This window comes from Balaenoptera musculus, chromosome 5, assembly GCF_009873245.2.
Source record: "Balaenoptera musculus isolate JJ_BM4_2016_0621 chromosome 5, mBalMus1.pri.v3, whole genome shotgun sequence".
NCBI lineage: Eukaryota > Metazoa > Chordata > Mammalia > Artiodactyla > Balaenopteridae > Balaenoptera > Balaenoptera musculus.
In genome coordinates, this window is record NC_045789.1 from 24,682,549 (window position 1) to 24,696,305 (window position 13,757).

Genomic DNA, 13,757 nt, shown 5'->3' on the forward strand with positions numbered 1-13,757 from the left:
TTTGAGGACAGTGCCTGATCTAACCGTGTAGCTCATTCTTTCACTGTCCAGCAGTATTCATTCTGGCATTCAAGCTATTTACTTAATTCCTTACTTTATCACTTATTTTTAAAATATTTATTATAGCCAGTTATTTCTTCATAATTTCTTCCTCCTGATTCATGTTTCCAAAGTACTTCTTAGTGTTCTACAAGGAATTTATTATTTTTTAAAATTCTGGTTTAAATTCTTATCTGTTCCAGTAGGCTTTCCCCATCTGGCATACTTATTTCCAGTCTTTGTCACTCTTTTATGGAGTTCCCACTATATATTCTTCCCTATAAGTTTATCTTTCTTCAATTGAGATTATTGTTAGCCTAGTATTATCAGCCAAAAGACAAAGCCCTTGGCTGTAGCTGTGGTTCTCCAAATGTGTTGTTTGGGGCACCCTTCAGGTTGAAGACCCTTTACTGTTGCTTTCTGGATTTAACAGCTCCACAACTCTCCACTCTTCTGATACCTTGTTTCCCAAGGATCCTTCCCAGTCTCTTGCTGTTGGTGCCCCACTGTCTGGTAGTAGTGATGGAAAGAGCAATTACTTGGACTCAGGGTATGGGCTTATGCAATTATGTTGACAGTTTTCTGAGTGCCGCACAGTCCAGGCCCAGCCAGCAAGTGTCAGTCAAGTGAAGCAGGCATCTCCTAATCCTGTCTTTCAGGGAAGATGAGGGAGGGAACAGGATACAGCAACTAGAACCTCCCTCCTCATCCCATCCTCCACTTCTGGTCCCCGACTCTGTCTAGCTTTGGGCTGCCAAACTGAGATCCAATTTCCTTCTCTCTCTCAAGGGATTTTCACAGATGTGGCATTAGTTCCTGAGCATGCCTTGGCATTCTAAAAACTATCTGATTTCTCCAGAACCCATGAGGCAGATTTCCAAAGAGGGAGCCAGCTGCCCTTGCTGATTCTTAATCTAACTAGGAACTGCCCAAGATTAATCATTCTCCTTCCCTGCAACTGATTTATTCAAGAAACAGTAAATGTGTAAATATATAATAATATTTGCCATTATTATCATGAAGCCACGTTGGACCAAGATCCCAGAGGTCCCAGTATAAAAGCCAGAGCGTGGTGTCGTGGCCACAGTGTAAAGGAGATTGTGAAATTTCCATCTTCCCCATTCCTCAAAGGTAGAAAACTGTTCATTGGGTGACAGTGAGTTAGAATGAAGCAGAGTTTATTCAGAGCAGTTATGGGTGGCATGTTTACCTGAGTTGTTCTGACTCAGAAAGTAGTTATTTGGAAATAAGTGGGGTGAAGTAAGTGGCATTGCAGCAGCATTTTGCCAGTGGTGCTGCTGGTACAGGATTGTTAGATCTAAGGTGTGAAATTAAAACGATTCAAAATCTACCAATACTTACCTTTAGTTTTCGTCACTACATATGGGGTTGAAAGCCCCAAGCGTATGGTAACTCTAGATTTTAGGGATGAGTAGACCTGTTTTGTAACTGAAGCGAATATGTCGAAGCAGCACAGTGTAGAGCACGTGCCTTGTGCCCCCTATTAGCTGAATGAACTGCTGGTGAAGGATTAAACTGGGCATCCAAGACACATGGTAGACCCCAGTGTTACCTACTTGTGTAACACTGGACAAGACATTCAGTTTCTCTTCACTTTTTTTTCTCTTCTGGAAAATGAAGATGTTTAGACCAGAGGAATTCCTTCAGGTTCAAATCAGATGGTATTGAGGATTAATATAACATGGATGAATTTGACAATATGCTGGTAACTGACCTGTGACCTTTATTAAGGTGTACTTAGGCACTGGAAGGGACTTTAGACACCATCCAATTACACCTCCCTATTTTAAAGATAAAGAAACGAAGGTTAAGAAACATGAACTACCTTGCTCTGGTCACATAGCTGTCTACAGACAGAACCAAGACCAGGGCTGTGTCTGTAGGCTTCCACTCCGTTCCATGGTTGATAAGGTTAGAGAGGCTCCAGATTTCATCAAGGAGCCTTCAATCTCAATATTACGTGAACGTCATAACGTTCTAATGATGAACAGAAGGGAAAGATGGTAGTGTGCATGGAGTCTAGTAAAAGAAAAATGGTGACCACCGCCATTGTTTACACGAGTCCAAAGAGACAGATTCTGTTTCTATAAAAATTAATGTTGTGGTCCCAGCACATGGTAGTGACACATTTAATGCTAATTGTTTAGAAGGCTATGTCCTATAGCCTAATGGAGATAATTTTCTTTCTTTTTTTTTGGCCGCGCCGTACATGGCTTCCGGGATCTTAGTTCCCGGACCAGGGATCGTACCCATGGCCCTGCAGTGGAAACGCAGAGTTCTAACCACTAGACCGCCAGGGATTTCCCTGGAGATAATTTTTTATGTTGTAGATACATTCTGCAAGACTTTACAGTTTCCTTTGTTCTCATTCCATGTTTGTCAAAGTATCTTCTTGTGAGTAATTTGGTCATTTAAGTTAATAGTGCAGCCTCTGTTATTTAGGGATGGCTCTGGTGCAAGAAGCAGCTACCCACATTTACCTCTTCATAACCCCCTCTGAAAACAAACAAAAAAGCCCTCAAAAGAAATCTAACACTTTACAAAAATGCAGTCATCTTGGGCATCCTGTACAAGTACACCCAGCAAAACGGGTCAGAATCTTAAAAGACTATAAAAAAATATGTAATACCATAGAAAGAATTGAGTATTTCAATCCCGTAGAGGCACACTGAATATTTGATGGTGTCTGTACAGCCCGTTTTCTTGGCACAAAAGCTGAGGGGCATGGAAGAGGTAGAAAGCAGAGAAAACTGGAAAGCAAAGATTAGAAAGAATAAAGGAATGGCAATCTATTCATAGTGGTAGTTTTAGTAACTAGTATTTAAATAAGAATATTTAAGGAGACCAATGAAAGAAAAGGTAAAGAACTAAAACTGATTAAGTCTCCCCATCTGGGGGTAGCCATTCTGTTAGCTGTGTCCCAGGTAAGGACACAGCCCTGGTGGAGAAGAAAGAACCAGCAGTGCTGAAAAGGTAGACAAGTTCTACTGTCCAGTCCAGGGAAAAGAAGGCCAGCAGCCACATGGACCACACTAGAACTCAGGAGTGTAAGCACTCTGTCAATTTTTTTTATAAAGGAGACACAATTACATGATTTTAAATTTATTTTATTTTATTTTATTTTATGTTTTTGTCCACACCGTGCGTGGCATGTGAGATCTTAGTTCCCCCACCAGGGATCAAACCTGGGCCTCCTGCAGTAGAAGCCCGGAGTCTTAACCACTGGACCTCCAGGGAAGTCCGTCTGCCAATTTTTAAATAAATTTTATTAATAGAGACAGCCAGCTTCCTAGGAGTTTTGTAAGCCCTACTGCTTTGCTCTGTAGACTTGAGAAGTTTAGTCTGCTTGTCAGGAAGGAGCCCACCAGCAGTGCCGTAGAAACAAGACATTTGGGATTACTATAGCAAATCTGTGGCCACAATGTTAATTCAGGGTTTCAAAGTTCAGGGTAAATCATTTGATCCATTTCATAAAGAGCCAAATATTTGGACTGGGAAATACCAGAGGCCTAATCAGCAAGAAAAGTAAAACAATAGGAGAATGGTAACCAGCTCTAGTGACCTGGAAACAGGGTACTGAGGAATTATTGGTCTAAAGTACATCTGTATTTAATAAAAGAGCAGCTTTGCCTTAGCTTTTTTTTTTTTTTTTTTACTTAATTGTAAGAGTTGTTTCTGAGGATTGTGGTAATCATACCTCTTTGCTCCTGTTAGGGATTGGTGAGAAGCAAGAGAGATGTTTGAATCCAGTTATTTGCCAGCGGGAGATGTGCTATATAATTAAGCTGTTGTTTTCACTGATAGGTTATTATCAGTGGGTAATAAAAAATTGTGCATCATTATGAATTGTCATATGGCGCATTTCCTGCTACAACAGCTGAGGTATGTGCTCCGTGGCAGCACCAAGCAATCATGTAGAGATTGGTGCCGCTATGGCGGTTATAAATCACAGCATACACTTTAATAGTTAGACAATTATCTATAGTGGCAGAACTGGAAAATTGTTTACTAATGATTGGCTTATTTTTATGATGAAGAATAATTTTTATATAGATCTTTTTATACAAATACCTGAGGAAGGCAAAAGCAGAACATTCATTTTAGACACATACTTAGGAACTTTTTGGTTTGGGGCTCATTTATCTTTAGCTGCAAATATTTGAAGGGTCAGAAAGTCACCAAAATAGCTTTCCGTGTATAATTTTAGAGTTTAAAATTATAGGGGCTTCCCTGGTGGCGCAGTGGTTGGGAGTCCGCCTGCCAATGCAGGGGACACGGGTTCGTGCCCCGGTCCGGGAAGATCCCACATGCCGCGGAGCGGCTGGGCCCGTGAGCCACAACTACTGAGCCTGCGCGTCTGGAGCCTGTGCTCCGCAACGGGAGAGGCCGCGACAGTGAGAGGCCCGCGCACAGTGATGAAGAGTGGCCCCCACTCGCCACAACTAGAGAAAGCCCTTGCACAGAAACGAAGACCCAACACAGCCAAAAATAAATAAATAAATAAATAAATAAATTTATTTTAAAAAAAATTATATATATTTCATATTCCAGTTATATGAAGATACTGCATAGTAGGACTAAAAAGGCCCAAGCTGGCCACTACTAAATTCAAGTCTATCTGGTTTTTTCTTTCGGAAGCCACAAGTTAACAAGGGAATGTCTTGGCTTATGGGATACAAGGAAAATATTGCTTTGTTCTTGAAAGGCTAAAGCTGCAAGGCTTCTCTCCCATCTTTCTCTTTCCTTTCTCTTGGTATTATTATTCTTTTGTTATTCTTCTCCACTTCTCTTTCTTTCCTCATCATGATTTTTCTGTTCTTCAAAACTGAGCTCAAGTATAGTCACTATAAAAACCTCATCTGGACTGACCCAGCTGTCTCTTCCCCTTCCATTCTGTTGTCTTAGATTTTGCCCTACTCATGGAAAAGTTTAACAGACTTCTCTGTGAGAATTTAAAAATCCTATCAGGGGGTTTATGTGTCCCCAACTAGACCATTGCAATCTAACGTATGAAAATGTTTGTTCCCAGAATTTGACCCAATAAAGAGCTTGCCCCAGAATGTAAATTCACCACATCACTAGCACATGTTTAGTTCATCCGACATTTCTTTTTTCCTAGTAAGACTTTTCTGAAGAAGGAATTAGTGGAAGCTTTTTTTTTTTTTTAATTTAATTTTTTTTTTTTTTTTTGGCCACATTGCACAGCTGGCGGGATTGAACCTGGGGCCCCGGCAGTGAGAACACCGAGTGGTAACCCCTGAACCACTAGGGAATCCCCAGGGCAAGCTTTCTTCATTGTAACCTGGCACTTGAATAACACTGAACTAGACTGTGAGGATGTTAAAGGCCACTGTGTCTCTTTCCAGTCCTCTGGGAGGGGTGGAAGAGCCTGATTGTGAGGAACGAGATGACTGGTTCTTGGTGAAGTGCTACATTCACAGTAGTGATGATGGCTGAGAGGTAACATTTTACGTGTTCACTGTGTCCTATGTAGTCTGCATGAAGGAGCTCACTTGAACCTCACAATGACCCAGTGAGGTAGGTATTCTTATTTTCCCTATTCTCCAGATGAGGAAACTGAGGCTCTGAGAGATTAACTTTCCCTAAACCTTACCGTTAGTAAGTGTCTAAGTTGGAATTCAACCCAGATATGTCTGAAACCAATTTCTGTACTATACCTAGGTCAGTGCTATCCAGAAGTTTCTGCAGTGATGAAAATGTTCTCTGTCTGCCGTGTCCAGCATGGTAGCCACTAACCACGTGTGACATTTGGGCACTTGAAATGTGGCCGGCTCAACTGAGGATGTCAATTTCTAGTTTTGTTTTATTTTAATTAATTTATGTTTATTTTAAAACAGCCACATTTGGCTAGTGGCTATTGTATTGGACAGCACAGCTTCAGATAGTTTTTAAATGTTTCTGGCTATAGGCTAATAAGGGGAAAACCAAACCAGGAAAATACATTAAGAGAATGTGCAGTTCTTTCTCCATTTCTAGAGCTTCCCTGGATCCCACATTTTAAAAAAATGTTGTTTTTAGAAGGAAAGGAAGGAAGGAAAGAAGGAAGGAAGGAAGGAAAGAAGGAAAGAAGGGAGGGAGGAAGGAAGGGAGGAAGGGCTGTTTTAAATCTATTGCTGTTTAGAAGCAATAGGATTCAATTAAAAAAAGCAAACAAATGATTGGCTCCTCTGGTTCAGGCATACTGCTAGGCTTCAGGCCTTATGAATAAATGAATAAGATATGGTTCCCATCTTGAAGGAGTTCACAGTCTAAGTAACTTTGTAGAGGATGTTATACATTTTTTTCCAGAGTTTCTTCATATATGATTATACAAAATATTTAAATGTCTGCTATTTATTACTTTACAGTGTTTTGCTTTTAATTTTTAATATGTTAATTTTTTGAAGAGGTCATCTATTTCTATCGTTTAAAATTCAAAGGTCAAAGTGCTTTTAATATCCTCCTGTAGAAACAACTAGCGCTATCATTTTCTAGTGTGTGTCTTTACAAATATTTTGTGCACACACAAGAAAATGTACACATATATTTAATCCTTCCCCTTTTTAAAAACACGTACATACTACTGCCTAACCTTGCTGTTTGGACTTAAAAAATATACCTTGGATATTTTTTCATTCTAGTACTTAAAGAATTTCTCATTTTCGTTCTATGGATGCATAATATTTCATTAAACGGACATATCATAATTTAAACATTCCTCTATTGTTATTTTTGTTTCCTTTATTGTTTTTTATTGTTTATTGTTCCTCCATTGTTATTTCCATTCTTTTGCCATTACAGGAAATACTGACATGAGTAACTTTAGCAATTATATTCTCATGTGAGCTACAGTGAACTGCATTCATGTTTCCCAGAACATATTCCACAGAACACAAGTCTCAGAAGATGCTCAATATGAAAAGAGGCTTCTGGGGCTAAATAACTTCCGGTGACTCTGTGTATTCATTGGAGGTTCACAGTGCACATTGTCAAATTAAAGCGGGTCCCGCCATAATCTATGTCCGATTAATCCAAGTGTTTCTCAACCATACATTTTCTCAAGAAAGAACATCTACTCTTTTTGTAGGTTGGGTTCCCTGGGAAGCATACTCTGAGATAGAAATGTACATGCAGGAGACTCAATGGGGCATGTTCTCAGGAACAACACTTGACGGAAGTGAGGGGGAATGGAAGTAAGTGGGTAGAGGGAGAAGTTGAGCTAGGATGCAGTTGCAGCAGAAGCCTCAGCCAGTCAGTCTCACGGGGAGTGCTGTGAAGCTGTGATGACCCTTCAGGGTTATTCCAACTCCAGGGAAGGAGGCCAGGCCCCCAGGGAGGGGTTGTGACCTTGTGCTGGGCAGCTGTCTTCCACTGAGGGCATTTCTGTGGAGAGGCTCAGCTCTGAGCTCTGAGCTGGGGTAATGAGTGCCTCAGTGTTCACTACAACTCTGAATAGCATCCTTGCATCTTTTATGAAATTGTATATCAATTCTTAGATACCCTTGCTGGCCAGAGAAAGGGCATTTGGTCTCTTTGGGACCTTTTTTTTTTTTTTTTCTCTATGAAATATGGATGCCTGGCTGGATGTTCTTTGGAGTATCTAACATTCTTTGTTTCTAATTCCATTTAATATGTACTAATTGAAGTCCAAGATAAGAGACAAATTTTCCCAAACATGTGGTTGGCCACATAGAGGCCAACAATCTGATTAGGTCAGCCTTAATCGGTTATCATGGCTGTGCAGTGATGGAGAACGAGCATGGTTATAGCGCTTTCAAGAATATGTCACTTAACTTGAGGCAGATTATTAGGGCAAAATGGCAGCAGAGCTGAGTTGAAGTTTTTTGTTTTTTTAATATTTTGGTTACCACTTGTTAGGTGTTTCCTGAAGAAGCTAGCCTGCTATCTTCCTAGAAACATTAGCCCTTATTGCTAATAATTGAAAGATGAAACTACATAGGGTATGGAAGGCAGGAGTCCATCTAGCTTTAAACCACAGACTTAGGTGCTGGTATTCATCCTCTCTTTTGAAGCTCAGGGTAAACAAGTGTAGCCAAAAAGCCATAGCAGTTCTCAGGGTCTTTCCATTTGAGAATCAGATGGGTCTAAGTGCCCATCCTGTGCCTTTCAGGGTATTTGCTAATTTCATACTCATGCCTCCTGCAGAATTTATCAGTTGTGGTGGCTATCCAGGAAGCTTATTACTTGGTTGAAGAGGAAAAATGTCCAAGGAAGGGGTCTCTCCTAGGTGTGCCTGATAGAGTTGATGAAGGTTTGTAGAGAGGATAGAAAAATATCCAAGAAAAAATCTCAAAGAAAAAGTTCTTATGAGATAATAGAAGTGGGAAGTAAAACCAGGACTAAGGAGTTGGCTGTTATGTGAACGTGATGCAGAGAAGAAAGCAAAAAAAGAAAAATAAAAAGCTAAGATTGATGGCTGTGTCTAAGATCAACATTTAAATTGAATAAACATTTTTCTCAAAAACCTTAATCTTTTTTTCTTTCAACAAAAAGCTTCATAAGGATTCTTATTATTCTTTTCATTATTATATAATAGTAATGAATGAGGTGAGAGATTGTTAAAAAGAGAGTTTGAAAGGGAATAAACTAGAAAAGTCATTGCTAGAGAGTGGAGAAATGATGGAATAGGAATTTGCCTTAAATTGATCCAAAATGAGTTACTCTTTTCTGAACAATCATTGCCTCTTCCCTTTTCCTCCGTAACAGGTGGTATCAAAGACTTATTTATGCTAACTCTTCAGTGTTTCTGGAACGACTTCCCTCATAATCCATTTGTAATTATCCGTTTGCAAAAGTGTCAGATCCTATAGCATTTTGGTCACTTCCAATTACTGAATTGTCTAGTTCATTTAAAATTCCAGTCTCATCTCCATATATTCCCTCAGCTCAAGTTGGGCCTGTGGGACCAGTTGGGGGAAGAGGGTGTGGTCCACGTCTTCATGCTTTCTAACCTCCTTCTGGTTTTAACTGCAGGAAGTTGCGGACTGAGAGGGTGGCATAGGGCAGACGGGCCAAACGGCTCCTGACTGAACTAGGCTATCCTCTGTTGGTTGTTGCTTCTCTTCCTGGATAACAAGAATGAATCATTGAAAGCTTCTGTGTAGGAGGTTCCAAAGTTGGGCTCTCTTGTGGGCCATGTGTGTGAGTTCTTCCACACACCTCTAGTGGCCTCCACACCAGCCCTCTGTAGGTGATTAGGCTTAACCTCTTCCTACCCTCTCATCAGTTTCCCCTGGTGGTACAGCCCACCAGGTCTGATTTTGAGTCCCCTTGCAAGGAGGCCAGTCTTGATCCATGGGAAACTCACACAACTTTGCTGGATCAAACCCTGGAAACAAAATTTGATACTTTTCTTCATTATTTTTTTCTTTAGTCATGTAGGTTTAAGAACAAATCAACCATCTCATGAGCTGATATGATGTCTAGTCAGGGGATGCGATGCCAGTCTGTATTATTCAGCTCAGGCTGCCATAACAAAATAGCACACCTGGGCTTCTGGAGGCTGGAAGGTACAAGATCAAGATGCCAGCTGATTGAGTTCTCTGGTGAGGACTCCCTTCCTGGCTTGCAGATGGCTGCCTTCTCACTGTGTCCTCACATGGTGGAGAGAGAGAGGAAGGAAGCAAGCTCTCTGATGTCACTTATTATAAAGGCACTAATCCCATCATGAGGGCTCCACCCTTATAACCTCATTTAAACCTAATTACCTCCCAAAGCCCCGTCTCCAAATACCATCACAATGGGGGTTAGGGCTTCAACATAAGGATTTTGGGGAGACGCAATTCAGTTTATAGCACAGTCTCTTGTGTATAATCCCATAGCACTTTCCGTCATGTTCCTCGCTGGTGATTCCAATCATTTCCTTTCCCTTCCCATACTGGTATTTTAGTCTTCTGTATATGGACTGGGAATGGGGTCTTGGGGTGGAGTTGATGGTTTGGAGATAGTAGAAATAGTAAGGGTTTGCCTACCTCTGAGTTCTCCCTGGAGCAGGTGTCTGGACCTAGCTACAAAATTCTTTTTAGAATGTGGGAAACTTAATGCTTCTTTATCCCCAACATTTGGTTCTGGTCACCAGTTCCAGGGCAAGAGTAAAAAAAAATCTTTATTTTAAATGATGTATGATTCTTTCTTTTCCCAAATGAAGCAGCTATAGACAACATGGATGTGAGTTAAATTCTGAGGAAGACTGAAGATTTTAGGAACAATTAATTTTACAAAGTTTCTATTGACTTCTGAAGCTTTCTCCATATGAGTCTCCCTGTCTTTTCTAGCATCATCAGATGCAGAAGTAATCATAAATTCAAGGAAGGGAAGATTATTCAATACACAATTTTTAATCTTTTTATCCTACCTTTGATTCCTACAGAATCCATTCCTACATATGGTCATGTGGTTCTATAAAACAATGTCCCGTCATGTGCTATGTTGGTGACGTCACAGGAAGCAAAGAAGTCAGTGTTAGAAGATAGCAAACGTACAGGAGGTCATGTAAGTAAAGGTTTTAAGAATTACATCATACAGTATAGACCCGTTTGTGTAATAACGTATAATTAATAATAATGAAGATCTGGCAAACCGGGGATGTTATATATATATCCGGAATTTTAAAAAATGATCATCTTAGTTAAAAAAGAAAATGCCATTTGTTATAGAATGTTGAAAGCATTTTCTGAGGACAGAGAACACCGCACATAACAGAGGTGGGCAAATTTTTTCTGAAAAAAACCAGACAGGCTTTGCCAGCCAAATGATCTCTGTTGCAACTACTAAACTCTGCCCTTATTGCTGGAAATCAGCTGTAGACATGGATGGGCATGGATTTGTCCCAACAAAACTTTATTTACAAAAACAAATGGCCGGTGAAGTTTGGCCTGTGGGTCGTAGTTTGCCAACCCTTGGCATATTAGACGAAGAAATTCTGCATCTCACTTTTTGCTATTACTAAGTTAATTTTAAAGGAACTGGGGTGCTTAAAATTAAATAATGAACGCAATGCAACTATCAAATTTCTGAATGATTTTACAAGTGTAAGGAAATTAGAGAATAATGTAGATTAGAGTTCTTGAATGACTATTTGAAACTCTTGAAAAATGTTTGAGAATGATGTAAAATCAAGTACAGTCTCAAGAACTAAACAAAATAAAGCTGCAGAAATGGAAATCCAAGGAACTGACTTCTTCTTGATAAAGCGAACACATGCATTTAATTTTTACTTTCAGTTATAATATTTAACTCCTTTAGAAAAATTTCTGAATCATTTGTATAGATCAGGATAAGCAGTAGAGTAAATACAGGGGTTTATGAAAAGTGAAACTCTTTATAAGAGTCCTAAGAGGAAAAAAGTAATTCCTCTCTTGTGCAATCATTTCTGGCATCAGAAAATAATGAAGTAAATATAAACTGGAAGAAAAAGTGTGAAGAAAATGTCCTCTGCTTATAATTGCCTACAAAGTAAAACATATCCTCTAACTTCATGTGCTTCTTTGAAATTGTTCTGTTTCCTAGATTCTTTATAGGGAATCCCCTAAACTCGAGAAACAACTTACTTACTGACAGTCTTAGGGTTAAACACATTTTATGTATTGCTACCACTGATGGCTCAAAGAAGAAGCAGGAGGGCATTTTGGATGTTGAGGAGTAGAACTGGGACATTTTTGTAATAGCAACATAGCTCTAAACTGTCTTGTCACTGTTTATGAAAATAAATAAACATATTATTTTTAAAAATTCCATTATGATCAATTCTGGGGCAAAAACCAGGGGAATTTTCTTTAAGTGAAATCATACTTGAAATATGGAAGAAATTAAACAGGAATCTCCCCTCAGTTGTTTTGAAGTCATAAAAAAAGTGCTTTCTCTTTTTCAGAATTCTCCTTGATTCCTAGTTTTTGAGTAGGTTGTTTCTTGAGTTTAGGGATTCTTAATAAAAATTCAGAGCAGTTTCCTTTGGGGTACTTAAAAACAGAAGCTTCCTTTGGGGTACTTAAATAATCATATTATGTTGTGGTTATTTGTGGAGGCCTGTGATAGCTGTTCTTATCTGGTGTGAGGAAGGGTCTCAAGATTTTACTTTTAGTTTTTTGTTTTATTTCTTATTATCTTTCTGATTATCAAAGTAACATGTGCTCACTATAGTACGAGTGAAAACTACAGAAAAGTGTAAAGTGGGAAAAACATCACCAGTAATGCAATAACTAAGAGGCAGCTTATTACATGATTCTTTCCAGGGCTATTTTTTCTACATGGTTGATATAAAAATTATTGAAAATTCGCTTTGTACTTTTGTCTATTTAACAATAAACTGTGACATTTCCCTGTGATATTGCACAAGTTAACATTATTTTTAATGTGTATATAATACTCCAATTTAAAATATATCACAACCTATTATAATCTCATTAATTTGTGGTTATTAAAATAATATTTCAGTAAATATATTTTTGAATAAATCCCTGACCAGATTGCTGAAAATTTTATTAGGAAAATTTTCTAGGAGGAGAATTAAAATGTTTAAAGTTATAAATATTTTAATGGTGCTCAAGACATACTCCAGAAAATATGTACAAATTTATATCTTTGTCATCCCTTTGTGAGTCTTGGTGACATTGCATCCTCATTAGTGCTGACATTAACAGCTTTTGTTTTTTTAACATCTTTATTGGAGTATAATTGCTTTACAATGGTGTGTTAGTTTCTGCTGTATAACAAAGTGAATCAGCTATACATATACATGTATCCCCGTACCTCCTCCCTCTTGAGTCTCCCTCCCACCCTTCCTATCCCACCCCTCTAGGTGGTCACAAAGCACTGAGCTGATCTCCCTGTGCTATGCGGCTGCTTCCCACTAGCTATCTATTTTACATTTGGTAGTGTATATATGTCCATGCCACTCTCTCACTTCGTCCCAGCTTACCCTTCCCCCTCCACGTGTCCTCAAGTCCATTCTCTACATCTGCATCTTTATTCCTGTCCTGCCCCTCGGTTCTTCAGAACCATATTTTTTTCTTTTTTTAGATTCCATGTATATGTGTTAGCATATGGTATTTGTTTTTCTCTTTCTGACTTACTTCACTCTGTATGACAGTCTCTAGGTCCATCCATCTCACTACAAATAACTCAATTTCATTTCTTTTTATGGCTGAGTAATATTCCATTGTATATATGTGCCACATCTTCTTTATCCATCCATCTGGTGATGGACAAAACAATCCTTCCTGGTTCCATAATGAGCAGTGGATTGGACCAAATGTAATTCTCTCGGAAATCATGTAGAATGGGATTGTGGAAAGAGCCACAAACTAAGACCAAAGCAAAACTCAGAGATAGTGAAAAGCTTTAAAATCCAAACCCTGTGGAGTATAGGCAAAAGCAACTGAGGCTAGAGAATTTGCACAGGAAGTTCCACTGGAGGAACGGAGAGGAATGGAAGTATGGAGGGGGCCCAGTGATGACAGCTGTCAACAATCACCAACAAGAAGGAAAGAGCCCAGTTCTGAGTGGGGACTGAGGTTGAACAGGGATTCATTGCTGGGAGAAATAGAGAAAAATTCTTTGTGCCCATGGGTGGAAGATCTCAGAAAGCCCATCTTTCAAAAAGGAGGGAAATGCATTGGTAGGAAGGGGCTGTGTCCCTCAGTGGTAGCTTCCAGTGACAAAGCTGGAAGAGGTCAGAA

At 39.3% G+C, this 13,757-nt stretch overlaps 1 protein-coding gene across 4 annotated transcripts in view; it reads left to right on the forward strand.

The window, feature by feature from the left end:
- Nucleotides 1–13,757, forward strand: part of IL15 (interleukin 15) — a 92,152-nt gene that overhangs the window by 21,870 nt on the left and 56,525 nt on the right. For 2 of the 4 annotated variants that reach the window (XM_036853965.1, XM_036853964.1), the window contains exon 2: nucleotides 10,451–10,572. The exons of 1 other annotated variant lie outside the window; for it this stretch is intronic. In XM_036853965.1, the coding sequence (XP_036709860.1) occupies nucleotides 10,507–10,572 (66 nt within the window). In that variant the 5' untranslated portion in view covers nucleotides 10,451–10,506. Of the gene's footprint in view, nucleotides 1–10,450; nucleotides 10,573–13,757 lie in introns of those variants that run through there. One more of the 4 variants, XM_036853966.1, reaches the window with a different exon arrangement.